This window comes from Sander vitreus, chromosome 9, assembly GCF_031162955.1.
Source record: "Sander vitreus isolate 19-12246 chromosome 9, sanVit1, whole genome shotgun sequence".
Lineage (NCBI taxonomy): Eukaryota > Metazoa > Chordata > Actinopteri > Perciformes > Percidae > Sander > Sander vitreus.
The window spans coordinates 15,531,333-15,546,518 of NC_135863.1; the positions used below are offsets into that span (position 1 = coordinate 15,531,333).

Sequence of the window (15,186 nt, forward strand, 5' to 3'; positions counted from 1 at the left end):
AACTGGGTTTTTATTACGAAGTTTGTTCCGGAAGCCTTTCTCTGTCTGCGACCAACAGCTTGACATTTGTGCCATTACAGGGATACAGGAGAAGACAGCCAGGTTGACAGCAAGTATCTTCCAGCGAGGCAAAGGATTGTCTGTCGCTGCGGATCAATATTGTTTGTGTTATGAGAAGAGGACACTGGCTGTGTTAGGACTGTGGTAAGGCAATAATACCCCTATCTAGCTAATGCTAGTTTGCTACCGCGTTGCCGCTTGTAACGTTAGCTAGCTTCAATCAGTTAGCTTGTTTTGTAACGTGGCCGCTCGTTTAACATACGATTTCCAAATAAAAGCCAAACATGTATAGCGTTTTTCTCATGTGTCTTGTGTATCAAAGTTGCACGATGTCATTGCTAACATCTATGCGGTCTTCACTAACAGTGGGATAACTTATTATTATATAACTTAACCCACTTGGCTAACATACAGTATGTAACGTTAACCTTCCAGCTTTACTGCAGTGTAACAGTTAACGTTACCTAAAAAGTTGTACAACTGCAATCTTATCATCACAAACATAAACCGTCATGCTTGATCTAAACAGTATGATAATATGACCATCACGTTAGTGAACATTGTCCATGTGTGTGCACTGATATAACTGTTTGCCCTTTTTGACCCCTCTCTGTGTTTAGATTGAACACAATGGCTGCAGCTCCTCCGTTCATACGGTCAGATTCAAGTCGGGGGGAGTTCTCCCCTCTGAAGCACTTTGTTGTAGCCAAGAAGAAGATAAGCGATGTGTTTGAACAACTACTGAACTATGTGAAAGAGACGTCAGCTTTTGTAGAAGGTGAGAGGGTTTGCTTATCTGTATACAAAATAATGTTATGTTAAAGAGAAGTGATGACATCAACAGCTCTCTCCGTCTGAATGTCTCATGAAGTAGGTGTTCTTATGTGTCTGTGTGTGTGTTGAACAGAAACCTGTGGCAATAAAGCTTTGCAGAACATTGCGAGTCAGGATCAAAAGTTGGAGATCCAGGCCTATGCTGACAAACTTGCTGTCATTAAGGAGGTGCTGGCACGCAGACACATGAAAGTGGCATTTTTTGGCAGGTAAAACATCTATATACACACCTGAATTTTATTTGAAGAGAATATTGTCTTGAACACTTTTCTAATGTGATTCTCAAATGGTCTTTTCCATGAAAGCATCCTTTACAGACGTAATTGTTGTGATGTGCATGCCTGTGCATGTTAAACTAGTTCTTCCCCATACTGTTTAAATAGCACTTTTGCTTTCACTTTTATGTTTTTTTTAATTTGACTAGTGTCCTTGTTATGACACTGTTGAGTCAACTCATTCATTTTCTATTGGTAAAAGCTATGCTGCGTAATTGAGTTTAAGCTGATGTTAATTGAACCATGTTGTGCTCGGCACTGATGCAAAGGAACACTTATAAATCCAAAACACAATAGGAAGGGTGTGTTAGAGAAAAAAGAGATGACCTCTGCTTGATTCAGCAATGAGTTGCTTGCATTGAAAACACTTTGCGTTGCAAGTGTAACCAGATTATCTACTCAGTCTGACCCATTAGTAGCTACATATGTGTGTTGCATTCACAGTTAAATATAAATAAGGATGTGACACGACTTTACATGTGTTCATTGTGAGATCAATTTGAGATATGAGCAAATGATTTGGTTCCACATACAGTCAGTGACTGTGATTGTTTGTTTTTAGGACCAGTAATGGTAAAAGCACAGTTGTCAACGCTATGCTGAGAGACCGCGTGCTGCCCAGCGGGATCGGCCACACCACTAACTGCTTCCTTAGTGTAGAGGGAACTGATGATGACAAGGCCTACCTCAAGACGGAGGGCTCTGATGAGGAAAAGAGCATCAAGGTAAATGTTATTTTAATAACTGTTTTGCAAAGGTTTGGTTAGGTTTCAGTCTTTTATAAGCACTGGTCAAATATTTATAAATTGTTGTTGTTCTCAACAATTGAGAACTATTTTGTACTTCTGCTAGAGTAATTGGAGAGACACGGTTTAACACAAACCAGAAACTGGCCATGTTCACTAATCAGACCAGCAGTGATGTTGCACCTCCTCACATTTCTGTTGATTTACTAGTGTTTGCCCACATGCAGTCAGAATGGCATGGATGTGGTTGATGAGATGTATTACTGCCATTGTGGAATATTTGATTGTGTGATCAAAGAAACAGCCTTGTGCTCAGATTTTCTCTGGTGCTCAACAATCACACATGGCCTGAGATAGTAGAGTCATAGTTATTACAATTACAGGAAACGCGTTATCATAATAATGGTAGCTAATGTTTTCTTCAATTCATGAAGTTAACAGAATGATAACAATGATTGCTGCATAATGCTTTTACTTTAAACAGAAGTTATTACATTAACAAGCATAACTTCAGTCTGTTTACATCTCCTCTGCAGACTGTAAACCAGCTGGCTCACGCACTCCACATGGATGAGAGTCTGGACGCCGGCTGTCTTGTCCGTGTGTTTTGGCCGAAGACCAGATGTGCTCTGCTTCGAGACGACCTGGTGCTTGTAGACAGGTGACAGGATCCGTTAATCAGATCTGCAAAGTTTGTAAAAAAAATAAAAAAAATAAAATCAATTTGTTAGCGTTATTTACACAGATAAAGTCAGTAATGTGCAGAAAAAATCAAGCTCAAATGAAATGTTACTTTACATATTTTGTAGATGTCCTGCTTTTGACCTCTTGACCTCTTTTCCACTCCCTTAGCCCGGGGACAGATGTCACATCACAACTGGACAGCTGGATTGACAAGTTTTGCCTGGATGCTGATGTCTTTGTGCTGGTGGCCAACTCTGAATCCACACTTATGAACACGGTAATGCCTCTGAGCCTCATGAAGCTCATGACTGGCCAATATCCTGTGAAATGTACAGTACATGTTGGTATTGAGGGTGGCCATTGTTGTCAGTCTGCATCAAGGATTAACTTTTGCTGAGATGACACCTTCAAGTTCATATATAGCTTACAGTGATAGAATAACTTGAGCTAGGAAGAGGCTTGATGGCTTTTATAATCAAACCAAAGCAACTTTGCATCACTCATTCAACAATTGAATTGAATTTGATTTTGTACATTAGCTGCAAACTCTGTCACTGTCCTACAATTTTTTTGGTTATTACACATTATGTCCGTTACATTTTACAAGTGTATGGATAGTTTGAAAATAGTTAATCCTATGAGTAGATATTACAATTTCTGTTTCCATAGCTTATTATCACTGAATGTTCCTTTTTGTGTCTACTCAAGGTGACGATAGTACAGTAATTTGACCGCTTAAATTGTCATAACTTATAATAATGAACCACAATAGGCAGCTAAGTAAGTTTTCAGTTACGTCAGTCACTTATGTGAACTCAAAGGGTCAGTGTGGATGTTTTCTATGCTGAACTGATTAAAGAGTGGAGAATGTGGCTGCCTGTGTTTGTATCCAGCCACACAGGCATCATTTTTGTTTCTGTCTGCTCAGGCATTCATGTAATGTGAAGCTGGACACACAGGCAATCACAGAGCTCCTTAACCCGGCAGCAGCTCTTAAAGGGAAAGCAACGCAAATTCCCCTCTGGGCTCTATGGAAATAAATCACAGGCATTATGTAAATAATGGTAAGAGCAAGTAGTGGCGTTATGTGTCACTGAGAGCCTGAATTCTGGCTGGGTGTGCAAACATGAACATTTTTATCCAACTTTGCTGTATTGGTGCACACCAAGTAATACATGGGTTTTGCCCTGCCTTAACTGCAAAGTAATACTATAGTAAGCATTGGAGCCCATTTCTTCCATGTTCCTTTTTAAGTTGTAAAGTTTATACATAATTCTTGGTTTTCTACCATTCCATATATACCTGGATATCAGTTTGTCCCTTTCCATGAACTGTTGGGTTGTCACTTCTATAAGTAGTGTTTGGAATATATACATTTTAAAATTTCAGTTTTGTTTATTCAGTTTAAAGTTAGACATCTGCTTTTACCTTTGGGTTCAAAGGTCCAAAGTTGATGCTGGATAAGCCTGCTAGGTCTTTCGTTAAGTATACACCCACAATGTTTATTGAATCTGCATCCCATTTCAGCTGGTCATTTTTCTGTAATATACTTAGTAGTTTCATTAAAATGAATAAAGTAAAATAAATACATATTTGTGTTCCTAGATGCACAGCACATGCATCTAATGCAGGTTAGGAATTTGAATCAACAGTAAATGACAAAAGTCATTTTTACTGTGTTGAAACTAACATACATTTTGATCTAGAATGGTGCTTTTTCTTTTGCCACTTTCTGGAAAATGTAAAGTTTTTGATTGCGAGGAAAAAGAGAAAAGCGGGGTATTAAATGTAGATTTCTTTCACTGATTTGAGTAACTCTTACCAATCTCTCCCCCCCTTCCATCATCCAGGAAAAGCACTTTTTCCACAAAGTGAACGAGCGTCTGTCAAAGCCCAACATCTTCATTCTCAACAACCGCTGGGACGCCTCAGCCAACGAACCAGAGTACATGGAGGATGTGAGTCAACCGTCTGTTGTATCTGTTTCATGTCAGAATCAATAACATTTGATAGTTACAGAAGTAAATGTCATATTTGTTTTTACAGATTATTGCAAAATTAGCAAGACTAGCTACCACTAAAGTTAAATAATGGTGGTTAATGGTGTTTGGTGTTTTAAGCCCCCAACGTCGTCTTCCAGGCAGCGCTGCATGGAAGGCACTAGGGTTAGGCAAGGGTTAGGTGCCTTGAAGTCGACGGTCGCAGCGCTGCCTTGAAGTCGACGGTGGGGGCTAAAAACACCATCAAGCATGTTTTTTTTTTTTTTTTGTAATTTGGTTAAACAGACTAAATTACAGTGTTTCCAATGAAAATAGTTTTTTATGAATTCATTTTTAGCCACATATACATATTATTATCCATAAAGCACCCTCAGAATGTGACACCTCTTCCTCCAGGTGAGGAAGCAGCACACAGACCGTTGTGTGAATTTCCTGGTGGAGGAGCTGAAGGTTGTGGACCGTGATCAGGCACCCAACCGCATTTTCTTTGTCTCCGCCAAAGAGGTGCTCAACTCCCGCATGCAACGTGCACAGGGCATGCCTGAAACAGGTGAGGCTTCACATTCTAGCGGATGCTGTATTCCTGGAAGATGGAGAAACCGTGTTCAAATCTTTGTTTGATACCATTCCAACCAGTATGCTGTTTACCAAACCAAATTCCTAACAGCTATGTTGAAATGGCAAAACGTTTAGAATCTTGAATCTTTATATAAAATTTGGATACAGGTGTTCATATACATATTGATTGCAGTAATGAAAATAATCCAAAACAAAAAAGTAGGCTTAATAACGATAAAAGTCAATAAACAGTTACATATTTCACACCTGGTGTAGGATAAGGTATCTGTTCTGATGCAAGTTGTGTATTTGTGCAATAATAGCACGTAGATTTTTTTTATTTCACATACAATGTGATCATTTCATCCAACAGGTGGAGCCCTGGCTGAGGGCTTCCAGGAGAGACTGAAGGAGTTCCAATGCTTTGAGAGGAGGTTTGAGGTGTGTGTGTGTGTGTGTGTGTGTGTGTGTGTGTGTGTGTGTGTGTGTGTGTGTGTGTGTGTGTGTGTGTTCTCTCTCCATGTCTTCCAATAATTTTATTTTCACTTCTCAAAGCAAAATCTATTTCCTGTCTGAACCTGAAAAAATGGAGCAGTTTTAATAATGTTGGCACATTTGTGATTAGTTGTCGATATATTTGCTACCAGGCAGTTGTGTCAACAGGTATGCCTCTGAGGTGAAACCAGTGTCAAATCAAGCCAAAAAGAGCAGGTTACACGGAGACTGATAAAGTTGATAAACACTGCGGTTGGTGTATCATGAAGAGCTAAGTATTGATATTGTCTGGCTGCTGCTAGTGAAAATCAGTTGCAACTGGAGAGAGAAGGGAGATCACTATTATGAGAAGTGAGGCTATTTTTTCCATTCTTTGTTATCAGAGCTTACTTTATTGTTTCAGTTACACGTGTGTGTGTGTGTGTGTGTGATTATTGCATAGTAAAGGAAATTGAATAAAATGAAAAGCAACCAGTCCTTACTTACTGAACAGTAATATTTAACCTGAGCGGTCAACTACTTGAACCTGGCTCAGTGGTTAGGTGTCGCTGCCACTGACCGCCTTCTAGACCAATCACTGTGCCTTCCCCATCAACCTGCGTCTTCATTGCTGAAGTCTAGATTCACTTAGGCGAGGACATTCATTTTGTTTTCAGTCCACTTTGATTTTGTTCTGTCTTGTTGAGTTTTCTGTGTTTTGACTCTAACTAGCAGGAATTTAATTGTGTCCATACTGGGAGGAAATTATCACAAGACTGAAAGTTATAATCCTTAAGATTTTAGTCGTGGTTGATTTGGGGGACACCCGTGGTTACCGTGGTAACAGCAAGTGCGGTTGAATACTACACGTTGAGCAGCTACTTTGTCAGAAATACAACAGAAAGCAGCTGCTCTATCTGTTTACAGTACAGCCAAACACGTCCTTTCCCACAGTAAAGTTGGTTACCTTGCTGAAGAGTTGGAGGTGTGCAGCCTGCCTGTGACAAATACATAATGTTTCCTGTTGCCGCTTCACAATAAAAGCCCCACCTGTTTGGCCAGTTGAAGGTTTTAAATGTGAAGTAGCAGCAGCATGAAATGTTTGCATTAGCAGTAACTTAGTACAGCTCTGATACACCTTTAGGAGCATAAACAGTGAGCCTCTTATTAATGAGATAAGTGCATCCCACTCGTATGTGAAGGCAATTTCTGAAATTAAAAAATGGGTTTTGAATTCATGAAAATCTTATGGATCATAACTAGATGTCAAATATAAAAAATAGCAATGGTGCTTTAGACATAATCTGTTTTGCATGAGCTACAATGTATTTAGGAGTGGAATAGTGATTTATGATAACTGATAATTTATCCCAAAATTACAAAATATTCCTACTTTTACATGTTACAGTATTTTTTTTAAAATTTTCTTTCACTTGCATTCTTAATTGTGTACACTTGATTTTTTTTATTTTTTATATAATTTTCCTGTCGCTTTACCAACACATTACTGTGACTTCACAATATGTGGGCTGTAGGACGCAAGATACACACACTGCTGCTGTCATTTTCACACCTGTGTTTCCATTTTGTTTCTTCTCTTAAGTTAAAGTAGCAGGTGTCTATCTTGTCCTCTGTTCGTCCCTGGTAGCGTGCATGTTCATGCACCCTATCCAGCAGCAGCCCCTATAGCCGTCACAGTAACTTGTGTGTTATGGCCTCGCAGGAGTGTATCTCGCAGTCAGCAGTGAAAACAAAGTTTGAGCAGCACACTATCAGGGCCAAGCAGATCACAGAAAAAGTCCAGAGCATCATGGACGCCATCAACATCGAGGCGGCGGAGAAGAGGTGGGTATCTTGCTCCATACATACTCTTTTAGTGGGAGTGGATTGGTTGAGATTTATTTGTATGTAAGTCTGATGTTGTCTCCTATGGTTAGTGCTTATAGAGGTAACCTATGAAACTAAATAGATATGTTGGTGTAACACAATTTTAATGACTTTTGTTTAGTAATCGAGGGATACATTAAGTAGTACATTCTATAACTATCAGTGGATTTCTCAAAAATGCTACTTTCTACTGTGTTGCTCGTTGTGTATCTTCACCTGCTTCTTTTTGACAGTGAAATCGTTCAGCTGCTAGTTTGCATTTGTGACTTAATTTCCTGTCTGCGGGGTGGGGCTTCAGAGTGAAAGCACTGGAGGACAGAGAGTATCAGATAGACCGGCTGGAGTTTGTCAAGAATCAGCTCAACCTGCTGATTGATGATATCAAGAAAAAGATCAAGGCCATCAGTGAGGACGTGGAGTCTAAGGTAATGTAGACGACGACTGGTGGAAGAACTATTAAATGTCCTGTTTAAATGTTCTTATTCTCACCTTACTGCCCGGGACCTACCTGCTTACACCAACAGCTCTGAATCAAACTGATAAATAACCATTGTTTCCATCATTGATTCATGTCAATACATTGATTATTTTCTTAATGAACTGTTTGGTTATAATGGCCGAAAATAGTGAAAAATGCCTATCATCATTTTTTTTAGAGGCCGAGGTTATGTCTTCAAATAGCCCCAAAGCTGAAGATAGTCAATTCATTGTCAGAGAAGGCCATAAAAACAGCAGATCTTTCCATCTGAGAAGGTTGAACCAGCACATTATGGGCATTTTGCATGATTGACTTGAATCAGTTGAATTGTTGCTGATTTTAATTTTTGTTAATTAATCGATTAACTGATTAGTTGTTTCAGCTCTACTCTAAATAAGAGTTTCAGCTTGATGCCTACCTCTAATACTACAGCTGCATGCAGTTTTGCAACTGTAACACAGTAGAAAAAATTAAAAAAACACATTGATGCCTGGACAGAAACCAAGAACAGAAGTGGTCTTACAGGTAGATGTTCATCAGGAAAAGATCAAAATATGCTATTCAGTGCACCAGCTTGAGCTCTGACGGCAGCTGGTGGGAAGTCCTGCCTGCTCCTGTGATGATGTGCTGTAGCTGAATGCTTATGTTTCATCCAGGTGTCCAGCGCCATGGGAGAGGAGATCTGTCGTCTCAACGTAATCGTTGATGAGTTCCACGCTGACTTCCACCCGTCGCCACATGTCCTCAAGATCTACAAGTCTGTAAGTAGAGGCGCAGATTATTTCTTCACAATCATACCATTTCCTGGCCAATAATCTGTGGTGCACTGGTGACATGTGCTCTGTTTTTTCTTTCTTGTATTGACTGCTGTGACCTGTGACTCCTGTTGCTTTTTGCAGGAGCTGCTGGCTCACGTGGAGGAGGGGATGGGCAAGAATCTGGCCTTCCGCTGCTCCAACGCCATCAACGCTTCTGTCCAGTCCTCTCAGAGTTACATGATGGGTGGGTAATTAAACGGCAAACTTAACTGTGTACAAAATAATGAGGTTAGGTTAAGCTATCAGGAGTGAATAGTTCTGCTGAACCAAGAGGTTGGCTTAAAGAAATCAACAAATAATAATCTACACCTACACCTGTTTGGTGTTTTAAGCCCCCAATGTCGTCTTCCAGGCAGCGCTGCATGGAAGGCACTAGGGTTAGGTGCCTTGAAGTCGACGGTGGGGGCTTAAAGGCCCTGACACACCAACCCGATTATCGGCCATCGGACAGTCTGGTGAGGTCAGTGACTCGAGTCTGTTCGGTGTGTTCTGTGCCGTCGTCAGTCGGAGGAGCCGTCGGCCTTCATTTGGGCCAATTTGACATGTTGAATCGGAAGGCGGGCAGTCGGACTCAATGGCCAGTCTGATTGGTGGAGCGCTAACCCGGAAATGACGAGCGGGATGAGTCTGACTAACTCCTCTCAAAATCTGACGAAAATCTTTGTCGATCTGAAATGAAGACAGATTCAGCAATTGCATGGCCTATTTCTCGCTTAAAAACACGTTTCGGTGAACTATCTTCGTAAAATATGAGATTGTATTCCGAACGAGCCCCCATTTATGCCCGGTTGTAAAATCCGGGAGCAGCCAGACCCACGTGACATGTTCGTCTGCTGCTGGTTTTAATTTTTTGGGGCGACAATACAGATTAGCGTTGCCTGCTATTATGGAGACGTATTGCGTAAGAATGTACGCTCAAGTCGGCGTCGTTTCAGTGTGTTCCGAGGCACTTTTTTAACCAACTCAGGGAGGCAGTCAGTCCGACTGCCTTTTCTGCCGAAGGTCGGCCGTCGGGTTGGTGTGTCAGATTCTTAAAACACCATTGAGCTCTTAATGATCAACGTGAATTTAGTAGACACCATAAGTGAGAGATTAAAGCTATAGTACATAGTTTCTGTCGCCCCCCATGAGGAGTTCTAAGTAATGACAACAAAACTGTCGGCGCGTCCACATGATACAAGCCTTCCGTGATCACGCACGCACCCCACCCCTCCTCCACACAGTTGCTTGTGGCCAAGGAGGACACGGAGGATTAAAAAAACATGATGGACCTTTCAGAGGAGGTAATTATCTTCACTCGAGTTTCTGCGCTCAAAAGTCACCGAACGACACAATCTTCTGAACGTAGCCATACTGAGAAATACAGAGAGTTGTGGAGCTGATAGTCTTAATTAGCTTTGTAGCAACTCATTTGGCAATGGCTTGAATGTAACGGACATTCATTAATATCAAAAAGTTACGCACTAAAGCTTTAAAGCTTTCTCTTGTTCATTTATGGTATTTTGTATTATTGAGTATGCCATCTTAATAAAGCAGAAATACTAATAAAGAACTGTCAGATGGAAGAATAGTGAAGATTGTAAATGTATGGTTGGTTGTCTAAAATCCTAATTTTCTCAAAACCTTTTCTTACCTTCTTACTTTCTTACTTTTCTAACCTCTTCTTTTTCGTTTAAAAGACCAAGGAAGAAATCATAATTTCCTAGAAAATGACCTCAGCCCAGATTTCCAGTCCACCATTGTTTTTACTCATTTAGAGAGTGTTGCTAAACTTAGTCAAAACCTTTTGGGTACTCGAGCTATGGTCTGCAACACCCAGCGCCCTGCTATATTTACCCTCCTCGCTGAATGCCATCATCCCATGCCCCATTATGCTACAAATGCGTCACTGTGTCAGGCACGCATGCAAGCTGTGCTCAGTGACAGTGATATTGAAAAGGTGTTAATGTGCCCTCTGATGAAAAGGACTCAGGTGTTGTTATGAAATTGTGGTGTGATTTTTTTATTTTTATTTATTTATTTTTTTTTAAAATGTTTTTATTTGGTTTTTCCCTAAGGAGAGATAAAGAAAAGCAGTATATTCAAATCAAATGTAGCTTTTTTACGTTATAGACCATAATGATAATGTTGCGATGCTGTTTCTGTCATCTTTTGTTGTTATTTTCTGCCCCATTATTCACAAAACATGTATTAACTGTAAAATGAACTTAAACGTAAAAGTACTGATTTGGAAGGATACTCCCTTAGAGTGTTAACATATTTTCCCTTGCGTCAGTGTATGTTTAAAATACAAACTAAGATAAAAGTGATCCCATGACTGCTGTTTACAGTATTTGTGTCTATTTCTATTGTGTTTCTCATACGTCATGTTTTCTCACTCTCCAGAGAGCATGCTCCCTCTGCTTCCCTCTACGGCCCAGAGCCAAGTCCACATGCTGGTGCCCAGCAGGAAGTTTGACCTGAGTTACGACCTAAACTGCACCACACTTTGCAGTGACTTCCAGGAGAACATTGAGTTTAACTTTTCGTTGGGCTGGACAGCGTTAGTCCACCGCTTCCTGGGATCTGTCAACGCACAGAAAGCGCTCAGACTGGTGGACCAGAACTTCCAGGTACAGGCTGCCACTGTGGGAGAGAGCTAGTTATCTAGTAGGATCAACATTCATTGATTTATATCGCGATAGCTAATGTCAGAATTTATTCTTACTTTTTGTGTGATGCGTCCGAATTCACGCAAACACGTAACATTTGGAAGAAGTCCGATTTTGAAAAACTCTGCTGTCATTAGGCCTCTCGACCAGCGCTGGCCCTTACGCCCTCCTCAGGACCCCCCTCCACGATAGCCCTGCCCAACAACGAGACAGCCCTCATGAGCCAAGAGGACTTGATGATAGCCATGGCAACCAACGTGGCATCCCTCACCTCCCGTACTTCAATGAGCGTTATCATCGTTGGGGGAGTGGTATGTTGATTCCAAAATTGTATAAAGATTTGAATACAAAAAAACCTGACCAGTCCTTTTTTTAATTTTTATGGCTACTACGAATGCAGCACATGGCTAACTGTGAGGGAGCTAACCCAGCTTCTGTTTGTTTATTTATTTTCTCTCTCAGGTGTGGAGAACAGTTGGCTGGAGGCTGATCGGCCTGTCAGCCTCACTGTACGGCTTGTTGTACCTGTACGAGAGACTCACCTGGACCACGAAGGCAAAGGAGCGCACTCTGAAGCGCCAGTTTGTGGACTACGCAAGTGAGAAGCTGCAGCTCATCGTCAGCTTTACTAGTGCAAACTGTAGCCACCAGGTCCAACAGTAAGTCCTGATACAGTATATTTTCTGTAATTTCATAGTAGGACAAACTAGACCGAGCGGTACATGAAATGTTGATCACAAATACTCACTGTACTTAATTTGATTAATATTTCTACATGCAGCACATTTTTGCTGACATCAAGTGCTCATTTACACACACATACACACACACACACACACACACAGATAGATATATAGATCCTAGTCCCACGCAGCCTTCCCCTCTGTAGCAGGGCTAAATAAATAAGCACTGCAATGCTGTGCCCTCTGTGTTGCCAGGGAGATGGCGGCAACCTTTGCCCGGCTCTGTCAGCAGGTGGACCAGACGCAAAAAGAGCTTGAGGCTGAAATCCGCCAACTGACAGCCAAGATAGATCAGCTGGAGACCGTTCAGAAACACTCCAAGAGCCTGCGGTCAGTCTGGCTCCTTCTCTCATTGGGGGGGGGCAACATGAAGGGTGGAGAAGAGAGGGGATGGGGAATTGGAATTTGGGAAGGTCTAGTCTGGGGGAAATTAATATCTAGATGATATGAGTGATAGTACAGGAACAGCAACAACAAAAAAGTCAAGACCTGGAGGCAACCAAAGAGAGCGATAACCGATAACACAAGGAAATACATTTGAGTTTTTATTGCCACTGCTCCTGTGCTTGTGATCAAAAAAGAGCTTGCTTTATATTGAGTATTGATATGTACAAATGTCTACATAGTTGTGTCACAATATAACAAACATATTACACAATATGTGTGGAAAATGGCAAATTAGTTCTTTAAACACAGGGATTTTAGGCAGGTTGGGAGAAGTCTGAACTGTTTTTAATGAAAGGTTAGGGAATTGATAATACTGTTTGGATATACTATGTTTGGCAAAAAAGTCAGCTATTCAGTCATGATGTACATATGACTGCATTGTTTACAGAATTAAGATGTAACTTTAGATGTTACAGAACATCTTTGGAAATGTGAAATGAACCATTTAGAAATGAAGTTGGTCCAAATCTGACATGTGTTTGTTTCCTCTGCAGACATAAAGCAACAGACCTGGAGAAACAGTTGGAGGAGTTCACAAATCAGTACCTGCAGCCTCAGCAGTGAGCTGCTCTTCTTCATCGCGCCGCAGTTTGGTTCTTGTTGAGCCAATCATTCCTCAGCCAGGTGCCGCCTCATGGCACCTGGGCCTCATCCCCTAAACTACACCACAGTTTCTGTGGACAGTAGTGCAGGACAGAGAGATCAATTCATCGATTGGTCTATCATCTGAAAAGAAATCTAAAGATATTTTGATAATCGATGAAAGGTTATCAGGCAACAATACCAAACTTCTGCAGCTTCTCAAGTGTAAAGATTCGGTCGTTTTGTGTCATTCTTAAACATGTAGTTATTTTAGTTTTTTTTTTTTTTTGTCACACAAAATAGTTGAATTGTAGAAAGTTTTTGGTAACTCAATGACCACTTGACTTCTTTTGACATTTTGTTGACTTGTCAACTAAAAAAAAGATTAATTGATAATGAAAATAATCAGAATTGTCACTCTTAGTGGACAGAGGAGATTGAAGGCCCAGACACGCCAGTATTTTCCCTCCTCCTCTCCTCAGCCAGCCCAGTGGTGCTTGAGAAACCGCAGTGAACAAACTGTAAAACAAAAACTGCCTGTTAAACAAAGAAACGTGGATTTAATATGTGGAAAGACACTCTATAAGGTGGCGATAGAATCTCGGTCGTTGGGAAGGCTACCGGTCGGGTGCTACATTTTGACACTAACGTGCTTCTAACTGTGAATATGCCTTTTTTTGACTAACTTTTGTGGATCAAATGAAGTTTGAGTTTCTGTAAGATTGTACATGTACAGTATCTGTTCGGGCACATGATCTGCTGTATGTTAGCAACAAAAAATAAATATATTTAATAATAACAGAACAGTTTTTTTCTTAATTGTAGTTAGTCAATTCACTGAGAGAAATAATTTGACCAGAAAGGGAAAGCATGTCTTTAGCATACTGTTGGTTCATGTTCTATTTTCTAACTATCTAAACTGTATAGATCAAAGGTTTTGGAAATCCTCATATATTTTGATAATATCCTACTTTATATATACCCAGTAGACTTGTAATAACAATTAGAACCGACTGCACTCAAATTGTCTCCTTTTTTCTTGAATGCGTGTTGAAATACCTCCAGATTTGCATGATTGTATTAAATCTGCCACTATCTGAAACTGACTTTTTGTGCATTTATTAGAAAGACTTTACTTTCAGAACTCAGTTTTAAAGGTACCCGTGGAGTTTTTCACCACTTGTAATGCTGTTATGGGCGGGTCCACGTTTTGTTTGTATTGTGCACGAGGACCACATGCATGTGCCTATGCAGGCAGTGTGATAGACATCCTGCAAATGGTTTCAAGATATTGCACTTATCTACAGTTGGTGGCAGTTATACAACAACAAAGGAAGTGAAGAAGAAGCTGCTGGCAAGAACATAGATGTAAGGTTGATGACAGGTTAAATGCACTCGTTTGTTAGACCCATTGGCGATTTTAACTTTTTTTTTTTTTTTTAATCAATGTTTGTGCTTCAAGTTAGTTTGCAAACGTGCCTGTTAATGAGTGTCTGTTAGTGACAGAGGACAAACAATTACAGGTTAAAAGGGCTTGAAACAGGTTTAATATCCTGTGTGTCTGTCGCCAATGCTATGCACCTGTAACCCCGTCAAGGAAGGGATTAACAGAAACGTAATTTTGGCCAATCGGAGGTGGTTGTGCCAGACTCCCGCCTTTGGCTGAGTCTCTATCTGATCTGTCAGATGGAGAGCAGGAGTGCGGTTGTGAAGTTTAACGTCGGTAGTCCCCAGAGAAGAAGTCGGTAATTTCTTGTCGCAGGTTAATTCCAAATTGAAACGTAAGCACCTAAATTGCAGAATGTTAGAACATTGTGTCAAATTGGTCTTTATTACAGTGATTTATAAAATGTCCGATTTAGTACCATCATAGTGTTAAAAAACGTTAGCTGACATTGTTCAGTTGTTCAGTAGCTAGCTCAGAGATGATCGGCTAATGAAATTACTGA

The 15,186-nt window shown here is 40.6% G+C and overlaps 1 protein-coding gene across 1 annotated transcript; it reads left to right on the top strand.

The window, feature by feature from the left end:
• Positions 1-34: 34 nt before the first annotated feature.
• On the top strand, positions 35-14,343 carry mfn1b (mitofusin 1b). The gene is made up of 18 exons (XM_078258888.1): positions 35-204; positions 681-838; positions 968-1,103; positions 1,732-1,894; positions 2,452-2,576; positions 2,768-2,876; positions 4,450-4,557; positions 4,996-5,149; positions 5,531-5,598; positions 7,355-7,476; positions 7,817-7,943; positions 8,653-8,757; positions 8,896-8,998; positions 11,200-11,426; positions 11,603-11,776; positions 11,928-12,124; positions 12,404-12,538; positions 13,150-14,343. Exons 2-18 carry the CDS (start codon positions 691-693, stop codon positions 13,217-13,219), a joined length of 2,271 nt encoding a protein of 756 aa, XP_078115014.1. The 5' UTR covers positions 35-204; positions 681-690; the 3' UTR covers positions 13,220-14,343.
• The last annotated feature ends 843 nt before the right edge of the window (positions 14,344-15,186 follow it).